Source organism: Aspergillus stella-maris (assembly GCF_047715825.1).
Source record: "Aspergillus stella-maris strain CBS 113639 unplaced genomic scaffold BDV14scaffold_27, whole genome shotgun sequence".
Lineage (NCBI taxonomy): Eukaryota > Fungi > Ascomycota > Eurotiomycetes > Eurotiales > Aspergillaceae > Aspergillus > Aspergillus stella-maris.
The window spans coordinates 181359-193301 of NW_027396821.1; the positions used below are offsets into that span (position 1 = coordinate 181359).

The 11943-nt window shown below is 50.6% G+C and overlaps 5 protein-coding genes across 5 annotated transcripts; 2 read left to right on the plus strand and 3 right to left on the minus strand.

Annotated features, from left to right (window-relative positions):
* Positions 1-426: 426 nt before the first annotated feature.
* Positions 427-1143, minus strand: BDV14DRAFT_200167 (uncharacterized protein; the record flags this gene model as incomplete). The annotated part of the gene is made up of 1 exon (XM_073773448.1): positions 427-1143. One exon carries the CDS (start codon positions 1141-1143, stop codon positions 427-429), a length of 717 nt encoding a protein of 238 aa, XP_073628143.1.
* Positions 1144-3312: 2169 nt separating this feature from the next.
* BDV14DRAFT_173359 (SDR family oxidoreductase) lies at positions 3313-5452 on the minus strand. The gene is made up of 2 exons (XM_073768718.1): positions 4857-5452; positions 3313-4808 (listed from the first exon to the last, which is right to left on the minus strand). Exons 1-2 carry the CDS (start codon positions 4885-4887, stop codon positions 3571-3573), a joined length of 1269 nt encoding a protein of 422 aa, XP_073628144.1. The 5' UTR covers positions 4888-5452; the 3' UTR covers positions 3313-3570.
* A 133-nt stretch (positions 5453-5585) lies between these two features.
* BDV14DRAFT_200169 (uncharacterized protein) lies at positions 5586-7556 on the plus strand (the record flags this gene model as incomplete). The annotated part of the gene is made up of 1 exon (XM_073773449.1): positions 5586-7556. The coding sequence occupies one exon, from the start codon at positions 5586-5588 to the stop codon at positions 7554-7556; it is 1971 nt and encodes a 656-aa protein (XP_073628145.1).
* A 149-nt stretch (positions 7557-7705) lies between these two features.
* On the minus strand, positions 7706-8571 carry BDV14DRAFT_200170 (uncharacterized protein; the record flags this gene model as incomplete). Its single annotated transcript, XM_073773450.1, has 2 exons — positions 7706-7756; positions 7798-8571. The coding sequence occupies 2 exons, from the start codon at positions 8569-8571 to the stop codon at positions 7706-7708; spliced, it is 825 nt and encodes a 274-aa protein (XP_073628146.1).
* Positions 8572-8898: 327 nt separating this feature from the next.
* On the plus strand, positions 8899-11591 carry BDV14DRAFT_189744 (uncharacterized protein; the record flags this gene model as incomplete). Its single annotated transcript, XM_073771243.1, has 4 exons — positions 8899-9097; positions 9148-9938; positions 10293-10458; positions 10516-11591. The coding sequence occupies 4 exons, from the start codon at positions 8899-8901 to the stop codon at positions 11589-11591; spliced, it is 2232 nt and encodes a 743-aa protein (XP_073628147.1).
* Between the last annotated feature and the right edge of the window lie 352 nt (positions 11592-11943).

Consider the following 11943-nt stretch of genomic DNA (forward strand, 5'->3'; position numbering starts at 1 on the left):
GTCGTCATAATCTTCGATCTCGTCGGCGCCATCAGAGTCTTCGACAACATCCTGGTGGACGCCGGATGGACAGACAAGGTGGGCGCCATGAACCTTCATTGAAGACTCATGATTGGCTACACGAGCATCCTTATTGTTGCTATTAGATTCGAGTAGCAACGCATCTTCAAAGGCACTTTGATTGTGGTCGTCATTGGCGTTATTGTATGCAACATCTGATGGTAATGTTGCAGATGTAATGACAGTTGGCTGGCTGGAGGTGTTAACAAGAGTTGCATCAATTTCCGCCCCTTTGTCCATGACCAATTTCATGTACTTGAAAATTGCATCAATAAGTTGTTGGCCCTTGATACCCATGCTTTTTAGACCACGGACACCTTCAAGCAAACAGAAATGACTGCATGCTCCCCGCCAGGAAAAGATCTTTCAAGTATCTCCATATACAGGTTGATGAAGACGAGTGTCCCTGACGTGATCTGAATACCCGCCAAGTATATCGGCAAACACAGCCTCTGCAACTATGTAGATCTGTCGGATTGTCATAAACTCCTGGTGGTTGAGCCCATTGGTCGGCACGCTGAATAGGACGCCGAACTTGCTAGTTCGTTTGACGTCTCCATGAACAAGGTACGTATGGAAAGACTTTTTTTCTCTTTTGCTGGGACTGTTGTGTTTGCGCTTGTGGGCTGCTAGGCCTCCTTCCCTCTGGGTTGCGGAACCCACGTAGGTAAAGTGAGGCCTTTCCAGTCGAGGTTTGCCAGCAGCATTGGGCTCGAATATCGTCTTCGTATATACCCCGACTCGCGTGTCGTTCTCCCACTCCAATTCAACAAGGTCTTGGAAAGACGGAGGGTCATCTTGGTCAAACATCTCGCGAAAATGGTCCCAAGTGTACATATCGAGGGCACTGAGGATGACATCTTTCTGTTTCAAGTATTTGCGCCTCACTGACGAAGTTGGTAGCTTACTGATACGCGCAAAAGATTCCCGAATTCGATAGGAGAAAGTCGGATACAGTTCCTCATGTATGACCTCTTCTGAGGGTTGCTGGATATTGGTGGCACTAGGGCTTAGTCCTGGATAGTCATTTTGCAGCGCCTGAGCAGGCGTTGAGAGCCCAAAGTCTACTTGAGAACCGCCCATGCTGAATTCACCGACATAGACTTGCGGGTGCCCTACTCACTGCAAAAGAATGAATGCCAACGAGATGGGGACTGCTGAAATGGGAGATAGACCCGAAAAGACGGGGTCAGGGCAGGGGAGAGAGCATGATGTCTATGTTGAGAAGGCACAGCTTAATCTCGCCATCAAGGAAGGTAGCATGATGAAAAAACCAGTATAGAGAAGCCGCGACAGAATTCAGCAGCAGTAGAACAAAGAGCACCCAGGTTGACTCGACATCGAAAGTCATCCGCTGCAGAATTGTCGAAGAGTGAAAGCATTGCAGAAACTGATATATGCGTCAAGATAGCAGATAAGATTCGAACCAGAAGTAGAGAACCAAAAGATGAGAACGACGGTGGGAGCTGATTTGGAGAAACTCGACATGGTCATGCAGAGCAAGGAGGACTATACAGTCGGGCACTTAGCCTCTGGTTTTGTTGCTAGTCTTATATTCACAGCCCCTAGTCCCGTGAACAGTGGAACATAGCAAAGGGAAGAAGGAGATATAGCATGAGCGAACGCGGCTGCCAACAGGGGGCATAAAACCTTGCGCCTCTTTCTGGGACGGGGAGCTAGTCTTCGTGTAGGACCAGCGTTTGTTCGCCAAGCTAATGATAGTGACCAGTGCAAGGTTCTGAATCAGGACGATCTCAGGCTACCGGTGCATATAGCGGGGAGAGAGGAGAGTATCTCAACAAGCCGTCATACTTCTCAAGACAATTTAGCGACTATGAAAGGGTAAGGGAAGCCCTGAGACAGCCATTTTGGCTGTCCGATATCCTTCCCATGTAGTTATGGATGGGGAGTTGCCCAGGGAATCCAAGATACTCCTGAGGTGAAATGTTACATTCAATCAACAGCCTTAAACCTCATGCGCTATCGTGTACTCGCTTGAGATGTTTTCGGTCCGGCTGTGGGAAATTGCGGCATTGTCGCTGGTATTGGTCTCGATTCTTTGGTTGATATATCGCAGGAACGGCAGTCTCTTTCCGTTACCTTGGATCAGAGAGTAACATGTCAACCTTAGCCTCTAATGGCGTGATCCTATGTCTAAACCCCAAGATCTGATGCTGATATAGTACTCGCGGACGAGAGGAGGATTTCACGTCTGGTATGCTTCAAAGTGGCTGGGTAGGTAAGCGTCAGTAGTAAATGCCCCCGTATACATATAAGCGCTCTTCCCGTAATTTCGACTTCTATTTCATTGAGACTAAGATGAGAATCAATATCCATGGTCCTCATTCCTGAGGCCGCCGTAACAACTGGTCCTCGCTTCTGCTTCACTTCTTGAGGCACCAGTGTGGCCCATCGAGGGGTCTGCCTTGCTACTGTTCCATTCAAACTCACTATTTCAACGCGTCAAGCTTCCACGTTCCCAGTCATAGCGATTATAATCCCACTCACGATAAATATTGCGTATTGAAGCTCTTAGAGGGCTGGGAGTAACACGTTGCTGCCTACATCCTTGCAACGAAAAGCTACGAAGACGAATTTCTGAATTCAGGTTCCATTGTATAGTCAACTTCATAGCAAGACTAATCTCATATCTTTCATCACAACAGCATCCAGTGGTGATATATATACAGCAACCAAGCGATTGGCAATTGGGCCCAATGATGACCGCGAATTTTTTGATACCAATAGCCTGGAAGCAAATCGATCTTATCCTGTCGACCATGGCCCGAAAGACTCATCGATTGGGAATTGATCGATAAGTGGCTGGCAGGTACTTACTTTCAGATTGCAACAACCTAAGACCCGCATCAACCCTCATGCTTTCGGAACATGGTCCAATGTGTTGATAATCGATTGGGAGTAAGCGGACAGAAAGCCGATATACAGATTTATGCTACTCGGCTCGGACATGGTCTATTGTAGCGAGGGTCTCTGAAGGAAAACAAGTTCTCAAAGAGAGAAAATGTCAAGTTGTATCGCACGACAGAAAAGTATCTCCTGCCACTTCCTTACTAAATACTCAAGAATGGAAGTGCATAATCCTTATGCTTTCGGACATGGTCTTATAGTCTACTATGCGATGGATAGGTATGTGGCGGGATCAATCTTGAGACAAATCTATACTGTCGGATTCGGACGTGGTCCATAATATTCATATTTATGTCCTGTTACCTGGGTATTCTTTCGGACATGGTCGGGTCTGAAGAGGAGTTCCCCGACTGGGATAGACCGGCGCGGCTTCAGACGGACTAAAATCTCAATGTCATAATGCCTGTTCTTATGCTCAATGCTTCTCTACCGTAGACGGTGCTCGTAGGTACCGGGTATTCGAAAAAATTCAAAAGCGAAGAACTGGTGGATTGAAAAGACGATGACCTTATTACTCAGTTTCGTAAATGATTCAGAGGATTATACCTGTTCTTCCGAAAACCCCGAGTCATATGAGCCGGCCTAAAAATCATTCTTCAACTTGTCAACGCTCGGAAGAATGCCCTCCTTTTCCAAGATCTCGAAAACAGCCACCAGCTCATCCCACGTATCCGCGTACCCCGTCCATCCGAATTTCCTAGCCTTACTCATACTGCCCACGCAGCTCCAATCTCTTCCTAGCGCAAACGTCAAGAACCCCCAAGTTGCTTTTTCCCAGGCCTCCTGCTCAAGACCGTACTTATCACGCACCTGAGTCCAGGCCTTGTTCACCTCGGGCCTCGCAGCCCATTTCACAGGATCAATCTGTGAAAAGAGGGTCGGTGTTTCTTCGGTTGCTGGATCGTGCGAGACACCGAGATCCGAGGAGACAGCCGTGAGAGGGTGCTTGTTTGGCATTCTGGTTGTCGAGGACTCGTAGTCTTTGTAGCCCTTACTATCGGCAGTTCCGCCGTTCGGAAACATAGGGTTGGGAATCTTGCATCCGAAGCGACGGGCAAGACGGGGCCAGAGGTTCTGCCAGGACTCAGTGTCGCCGTTTGTCACGTTGAAGATGTTGTTCCCTGCGCCTTGGGCTGTCGCGGCCCAGAGGCAGAATTTCGCGTGCATGTTTGCGGATGACCAGGTGTTGAAGGCGAAGTAGTTTGCCTTGCAGCCTGTAAATGGGAGCTCTGAGCCTGGAAGGGCTTTGGAGACGGTGCAGTAGAGACCTAGCGCGGTGGCTTCGTTCATGAAGTTTCCGCGCGCGAAGCCGAGCACATCTTGTGGGAGGGTGGCGACCCAGTCCCAGTTACTGCGGGCTGCGGCATCGGCAAGGATGCGCTGGAGGGTAAAGTAGAAGTTTGGAGGCCACTCCTCGCCGCCGACTTTGCCTTCCAGCTTAGGGTCATCTTCGAAGAATGGCTGCTTGCAGTTTCCAAGATGCAGGGTATACTGCTTGAATCCGCAGGTCAGGATAAAGCGCTTCAGAGTGCGAATCGCGCCAGTGCTCTCGAGAGCTCTGATAAAGTTCGATAACATGGTGCCGTTCACGTCGCATAGTTCCTGAGGGTCGTCCTTCGCCATGTATGCGCAGAAGTAGACATACTCAGCCGAGACTCCAGATAGGGACTTTGCCATGTCGTCTGCTGAGCCTTGGAGGTCAATTGATGCATGTTGAAGTTTAGGATCTTTCCAGCCTGGGTCGCGTCGCGAGACAGCATAGACCTTGTTGTAGGAGGAGTCCTTGCGGAGGTGGTGAACGATGGCGCTGCCGGTGATGCCTGATTTGATCAGTTATGGCCATTGAAGAAGGGTACGATGGATTATACCAGTGGCACCAGTCACTATTGCGGAAACCATTTTCGATCTCTGTTTTTCCGATTCTCATGTGTTGTCGCGAGAACCAGCAGAGCGCCTAGGGAAGATATAGCACCCATGGTCCACGGGAGACGTCTGAATAACGTCATGAGGGACAGCTGGGAGAAACATGTCTCAAGTTCGGAACGCTCGGAGGAGGCCGCAGTGGAACGACCACGTCGACCATGGACAGATTAATGATATCGAGATCGCAAAAATCTCAATGGAGAGAGCCATGTTTGCTTTGCTGCAGTGCTTCCATACCCCGCCATCGCCGATCCTATAGACCGGTGGCCAGCTTCATGTCGGGTATTAGACCACGGTCCAGGCCTCTGCCGATCATGATTGTCTTACCATGAGTTCTGTAGACACTGGGGCTTGGAACTTGGTGGTGTTAGCCCCTCCCAGCAAGAAAATCGGATGCGTGAGATTGAGATGGTGGAGGACAGTCCTGCCTCACACAACATGATCTCTCAGATCATCCAATCAGTCAGCATCTTCATAAGCATTGATGACGGGCCTGATTCTCAACAACATTGCTAGTCCACAATCTGCTCAATGACCAGCCTATGCAAGTGCGGAGTATGGACGATGGCCCTATGGGGCTGAGTATAGATAGGCGGCCTCCCGCCATTCGGGCGCTGATCGGACTGAGACCACCCGAACACGACCGGGACCGCTCTTTCCTCCAACCCATCACGATGCCCACCACCATCAATTCACTCCCACCAGAAACTCTCTCCTCAATTTACTCTTATTTATCGTCAACACACTCTCCCGGTGTCTACGCATTCTGTCAAACCAACAAGCACTGCTACTCCGCCTCCCACAACGCCCGCTTCGCTCAAATCCGCATTCGCGTCAAATCACGTCAGTCGCTCAGTGATGCTATCAAGACATGGGATGGCATTCTTTCGGATAATCTCGCCTATGGTGCCGTTCGTGCACTCATAGTCGAAGGACGCGTTGCTCCGCATTGGGAGAATACGTCCACGTCCGCGGGAGCAGGCTTCCAGGAGGATCCATTCAAGGACTACGCAGTTGAAGACGAATTCACGCAGCTGGGCGCTTGGTACGATGCTATTCTCCGCGGGCCGTTCTACCATCTTGGTGTCGGCGAAGATGCAAGTGATGCGGCTTGGAAGCCCCTTGCTGATCTGCTGGTCAATTTGAAGGGCTTAAGGAGTTTCACGTACGCCTTTGAGCGACGACTACCCCAATGTTTACTAACAGCTCTGAGAGCACATGGAGACCGGTGCAAACTGCATATCAAGGCGCTGGACCCTCCCGTCTTGTCAGAGGAGCAAGAGGAAGACGAGGAAGGCAAAGAGGAGGTTGAAGAGGAAGTTGAAGACGATGAGTTAATCGAGAAATATGACTACGCTCTCGTTACGACGCCAGTGTTATGTTCTGCTGTTGTGTCCGTTGCTTATGACGATAGCCACCGACGTAACAATGAGGAAGCAGCTCGCTTGATGGCCACGGGCCTTTCCCCAAATTTGAGGGCCTTGCATATTGTCGACAGCGGTCCTGGTTTCAAATACAGACCAATGACGCGAGGACTGTCCATTAAAGATGAAGAACTTCTTTCGCGAAGGCGAGTCATAGAGGAGATACAGAAGAAGAACTTGCAGCTACTAGGCCAGCTTGACGTGCTCAGCCTGGACCCCGCAAATCTGCCCCGGTTTCAGAAATGGGAGCAGACCGTCGACTTTTCCCGCCTGTGCAGTCTACAATTATGGAGAGTGCGTTTTGAAACGCTCAAGCAAGCAGCAACCTGCGACTTTACTTCATTGAAGACACTATTGCTTGGTCTGTATAATCCACGAACTCAATTTGATCCAGATCCTCAAGACCGAGCCACTCGCTCTTTCCTCCAGAAGCTCCCACCTCTTGAGTCGCTGCATATCACAGGTCCCTTCTTCCAGAGAACAATCGGGACTGCTACTATGCATCATGGTGAATCACTTCAGAAGTTGTCCCTATACCCATCTGCAACGAAAGTGCTGGCGCAGTACCGTATCAACGCTAGAATTGTTCGAGAAATTCAAAAGACATGTCCGAACTTATATGATTTGAGACTCCATATAAGCCGCAGCCAAGGTGACCAAGAAGAACAAGAGACTTATAAAGCGCTCGGGACGCTGCGGAATCTGAGGCATCTATCGCTTCATTTAAACGTGTTTGAGCGTCCAAATTTCGCACTTCTGGAACTTTCACACCCGCTAGACAACTCCATTGTGAAGGGAGCTTTAATGAATATGGCAGTCGACGCGGAGCTCGCGAACGAAATATTCTGTCTCATTGCCAGAGGCTCTACAATCGAGAGTCTGAGCCTTACTTTGGCAATGAACATTGAACAAGGCCCGCTCTGGGACATGTTCCAAATGATGAAGCGGCAGTGGAAGTGCACTAGGATTTCTGCTCCGCCAGAATTACCCAGAGCGGCTGTCCAGGAGCTGGGAGCGACTATGCGAAAAAGGAGGGGGGAAAGCCACCAGTTCACCCCAAAAGACGAATACATGGAGGCATTCAGGGAGCTTTGGCCTTCGAAAACGGCCCAGCACCTGACAACAGATGATGGTTACGATAGTTGGAAAGACGATTGGCATAGTTTTCCGCTGCAAAATGCCAATGGGCGTCACGACAAAGCTTTCTCAAAGACAGACTAGATATCGCTCAATCTTCCGGTCACTGGAGGCGTCGTGTCATCGCTGTCGTCAATGGGCAGCATCCGATTTTGCAGGTATAATAACAATCGTAAACTGTTCGCCTCCGAAATAGCCTGGACAAGTCAACGCCGGCTGAGAAAGAGAAGGGTTCAAGCAAGACACGGCAAGTGATATCCAGGGGCTTCGGTTGCTCGCACATCCTGGTATAGAAGATCAGTTTTTCGCCTAGCAGCCGAAATACCCAGGAATCCCGCAGAAATCCTGTCGATATATCCTCCAGAAAGCGCTCCAGACTATCCTTTTCAAGGCGGCTGCCCTGCACAGTGTATAGCGCTTCGAAGGACACCTGTCGGCCGTCCATCTTCAGCTGGATCAAGAACTGCAGCTTATGCCGAGCAATAGAATTATCAGGAAGGCAGCATTCGTGGAGAAGGAAAGGATTCCCTTCTGCATCAGTACGGACGCAGAATTTCGCCCAGTTCTCGCCTCGAGATGTCGACCATCCCTGAGGGAGCGTCCCCTGGTCTAGAAAACGTGCCATCCACAGGATGTCGCGAATAGTCAGAGATGTACACTGGCACACATCGATGATCCCGGCATTCTCAGGACACCTTCTTATTCCAGGCGGTGCTTCAAGCTGGCGTGGCGATTCGAATTTGTCCCGGGGATGAAGCTTCAAACAAGCGCCGCCGCAATATGCCCACCGATCGTCCTCAAGGCGCAGTAGCAGCTCATTTCGGGGCGAAGACAACATGTAAATCTGCTCTCCTTGTTCCAGGTAGTCATGATAACGCGGAAAACGGAACTCTCTGCGATTCAAGGCTTTATTGAAGAGGAAATGGAATAACTTGTTGGAAAGGGCAAGAGAAGCCTGGTCGATCAAGGGGAGGAGGTCAAATATGTCGCGGAGCAGACATTCCGGGAGTGTGTATAGAGGAGGCTCTGGTTCGTCCAACGGTTGAACTGGTAAGAATATATCATTCAATCCCCTGCAGGAAACAGTGGTTTCAGACATGGTGGGTTTAAGCGTACACAAGTTGTAGGGTGTGGTGGTGAGTAGAGAGCACCGAACGAACGGCGCCAATTTAAGAGCATTTTATAAGAAAAATTGATGACTGCCAATTGGTACTGAAGTCCAAGGAGATAAAATCCGGGCAGGAGTTCAGTGTTTTGGGGGACTGTTGTGGTGGAAGTGCATTCCGCTGACAGCCTGCCCAAATGCTACGAATCGCTTCTCCTCACCTTCTGTCCCACAACTCGCCGACCATGGCCGTTCTCAAACACCACCATTTTCCCTGGAAAGGGTCGTGATCCTCAATCTACCTCTTTACATACATGCATAATGTACCACCCCATCCAGCGCTTTCAAGACGTCGTCGGCCTCAGCGGCATGATCGCCCACGGGCTCCGACACCCCCTGGACTTCCACCACAGCGTCGGTCCCACGCTCAGCGAACTCACCGGCGGCCTGCTGGGCTCGTCTTTCATTCCGGAACGAGATATTCCCGATCAATCTGGCAAGATCATCTTCGTCACCGGAGGTCAGTTGCGCCGCTTCACCGCTCAATCGCATCTAACACTTTGCGACTAGGAAACACCGGCCTCGGAAAAGAAACTATCCTCCAGCTCGCGCGCCATCGCCCAAAACGCATCTACCTCGCCGCCAGAACAGCGTCGAAAGCCCAAAATGCGATCGCCTCAATACAGGAATCTCTCCATGGCCCCGTCGACATCCGACACATCCCGCTAGACCTCGCATCGTTCGCGTCCATCCGCGCCGCAGCGAACCAGTTCCAGTCCGAATGCGACCGCCTCAATACACTTATACTGAACGCCGGCACAATGGCCAACCCACCCTCCCTCACAGAAGACGGCTACGAGATCCATTTCGGTACAAACCACATCGGCCACTTTCTCCTCACGAAGCTCCTCCTCCCCACTCTTCGCGCGACAGCGGCCCGCTCTACATCCCCGGACTCGGACGTCCGGGTGGTAACACTTAGCTCGCTAGCAAACACCAGCGCCCCATCATACGATATTATGACCTCTACAACGGAACTAATGTCGCACGGGTGGTCGACGCAGTACGGCGCGAGCAAGGCAGCGAATGTCCTCTTTGCTGTGGAGTTAGCCCGGCGGTACCCCGATATCTTATCGGTCTCTGTACACCCAGGAACCGTCTCGTCTGATCTATATCAGAACTCGAAAGTTGGGGGGTTTCCGTATGACGTTGGCGTCGCGATCATGAAGAAGTTCTTTCGCAGTATAAGGACTGGCGCAATGAATCAGATTTGGGCTAGTAGTGTGCCTAGAAGTGAACTGGTCAATGGTGGGTACTATGTTCCGATTGCCGTCAAGGGGGTGTCGCGGTTTGAGGGGGATGTGGAGATGGCGAGGAAGCTTTGGGAGTGGACGGAGGGGGAGGTGAGCAAACATGAAAAGTAACGTATGATCTACGCAGCAATAACAGATTACATATCATGTCAATAGAACCTGGAATCTGGGATCTGGAAATCCCCATTGAATTCAACTCGGATATTCCGTTACCCGCTCTCCAGTCTCCACGTGGGGATTGTGGGGTGACTCTATACTGCAGTATAAGATCTCCAAGTCTCTCCGCATTCCCCAACTCGGTTTCTCCAGAATTACTCTGTACCTCCAAATCCTACAAGTCCCCTTCGAAATAAACACTGTCGAAAAAGAAAAATAATATACATCACAATGTCTTACAGACAGTACCTCCCAGACCTCAGCCAGCCGCGGTTCCAAACAATGCGCGAGCAAGACGCGCACGAATACGCCGAGGCGTTTAAATCAGGCGGTGTTCCGCCGTGGTTACATGCGCTATATATGCACTGGAAGGATTTAGCGCAGGAGCCGTTTAGGGGTGTTACGACGGACGGTATGACCAAATATCTTCCTCACTGTGAGGTGGTGCGGTGTGTTGATAAAGAAACAGGCGTCGTGCGACAAAACCTCTTCCCCCTCCAAGACGAACAGATCCCCATTGAGTCCATCGTGGCGGCAACAACGCACTTGACATCTCTATTAGACGAGCCCCAAAAGCAGAGATTAAGTTATCACATCGACTCGCCCGAGTGGCGGACATGGTCGAATCCCGAGTTCCTGTTGAGCGATAAAGGCCTGCGTCTCGACGAAATCACGCCTGATATCCTAAATGCGATTCTTGAGGTTTTGAAGGTTACGTTATCCCCGGAGGGATACGACAAGGCGATCAAGGCGATGAGGGTTAATCATTTTCTGGGTGAACTTGTGGAGAGTCCCAGGGTCATGAACGAGTACAGTTACAACTTTGTGCTCTTTGGGAAGCCGAGTACGACGAGGCCTTGGGGGTGGAGTTTTTACGGACATCATTTGTGTTTGAATATCTTTTTATACAAGAGGCAGATCGTGGTATCTCCGTGGTTCACAGGCGCGGAGCCGAATGAGATTGATAATGGGGAGTACAAGGGGACGAGGATATTGCATGCTGAGGAGGAACTTGGTCTGAAGCTCATGCAGAGTTTGGGACCCGAGGTTCAGAAGAAAGCGATTGTGTTCGAGAAGATGAAAGACCCTGCTATGCCGCCGGGACGGTGGAACAGGGATGACCAGCGGCATTTGTGCGGTGCGTATCGCGATAATCGGATTGTTCCGAATGAAGGTGTTCCCGTTTCGATATTTTCGGCGGAGCAGAAGGAGACGATTTATGGCATTTTGGAGCAGTATCTCCTCTACCTCCCCAGTTACTCGCGACGGCTCAAAATCGCACATATCCGGAAATACGAGGACGAGATGTACTTCAGCTGGATCGGAGGTGTCGGCGATGAAGACCCGTTCTACTTCCGCATTCAGAGCCCCGTTGTCCTTGTCGAGTTTGATCACCACTCGGGCGTGTTTCTGAATAATGAGGAGCCGGCCAAGTTCCATGTTCACACATTGTTGAGGACGCCGAATGCGGGCGATTATGGGGTTGCGCTGCGGCCGCTGATTGAGCCGGTTGAAGGGCCCGACGGGAAGGAGATTGTTTGGTAGAGCTTAGGTGCATATACGGGTATGTATTATTTGGAATTAGCTTTCAGTGTTTAATGGGACTTGGTTGCGAGCATTTGGGTCTCCAAGTTGAGTTCCGTGGGATATCCCGGAATGCCATCGAGGGTTCCGGCGGAGGTAAACCCGGCTAGACAGTGTATAAGGCGGAATCCGATCCCTCACGGTGGACCATCTCGTAAAAGCACGGCCCAAAATCAAGAAATGTTCGTGTCCAGAACAAAGGATTGGTTTCATCACATGACGAACCGATAATGTCGTATAGATCGGTCAAAACGGTTTGTGGTTCTTTGGCCGAGCTCCCCTCCGGCGAGACCAAAGCGTAACCTTGATAGAA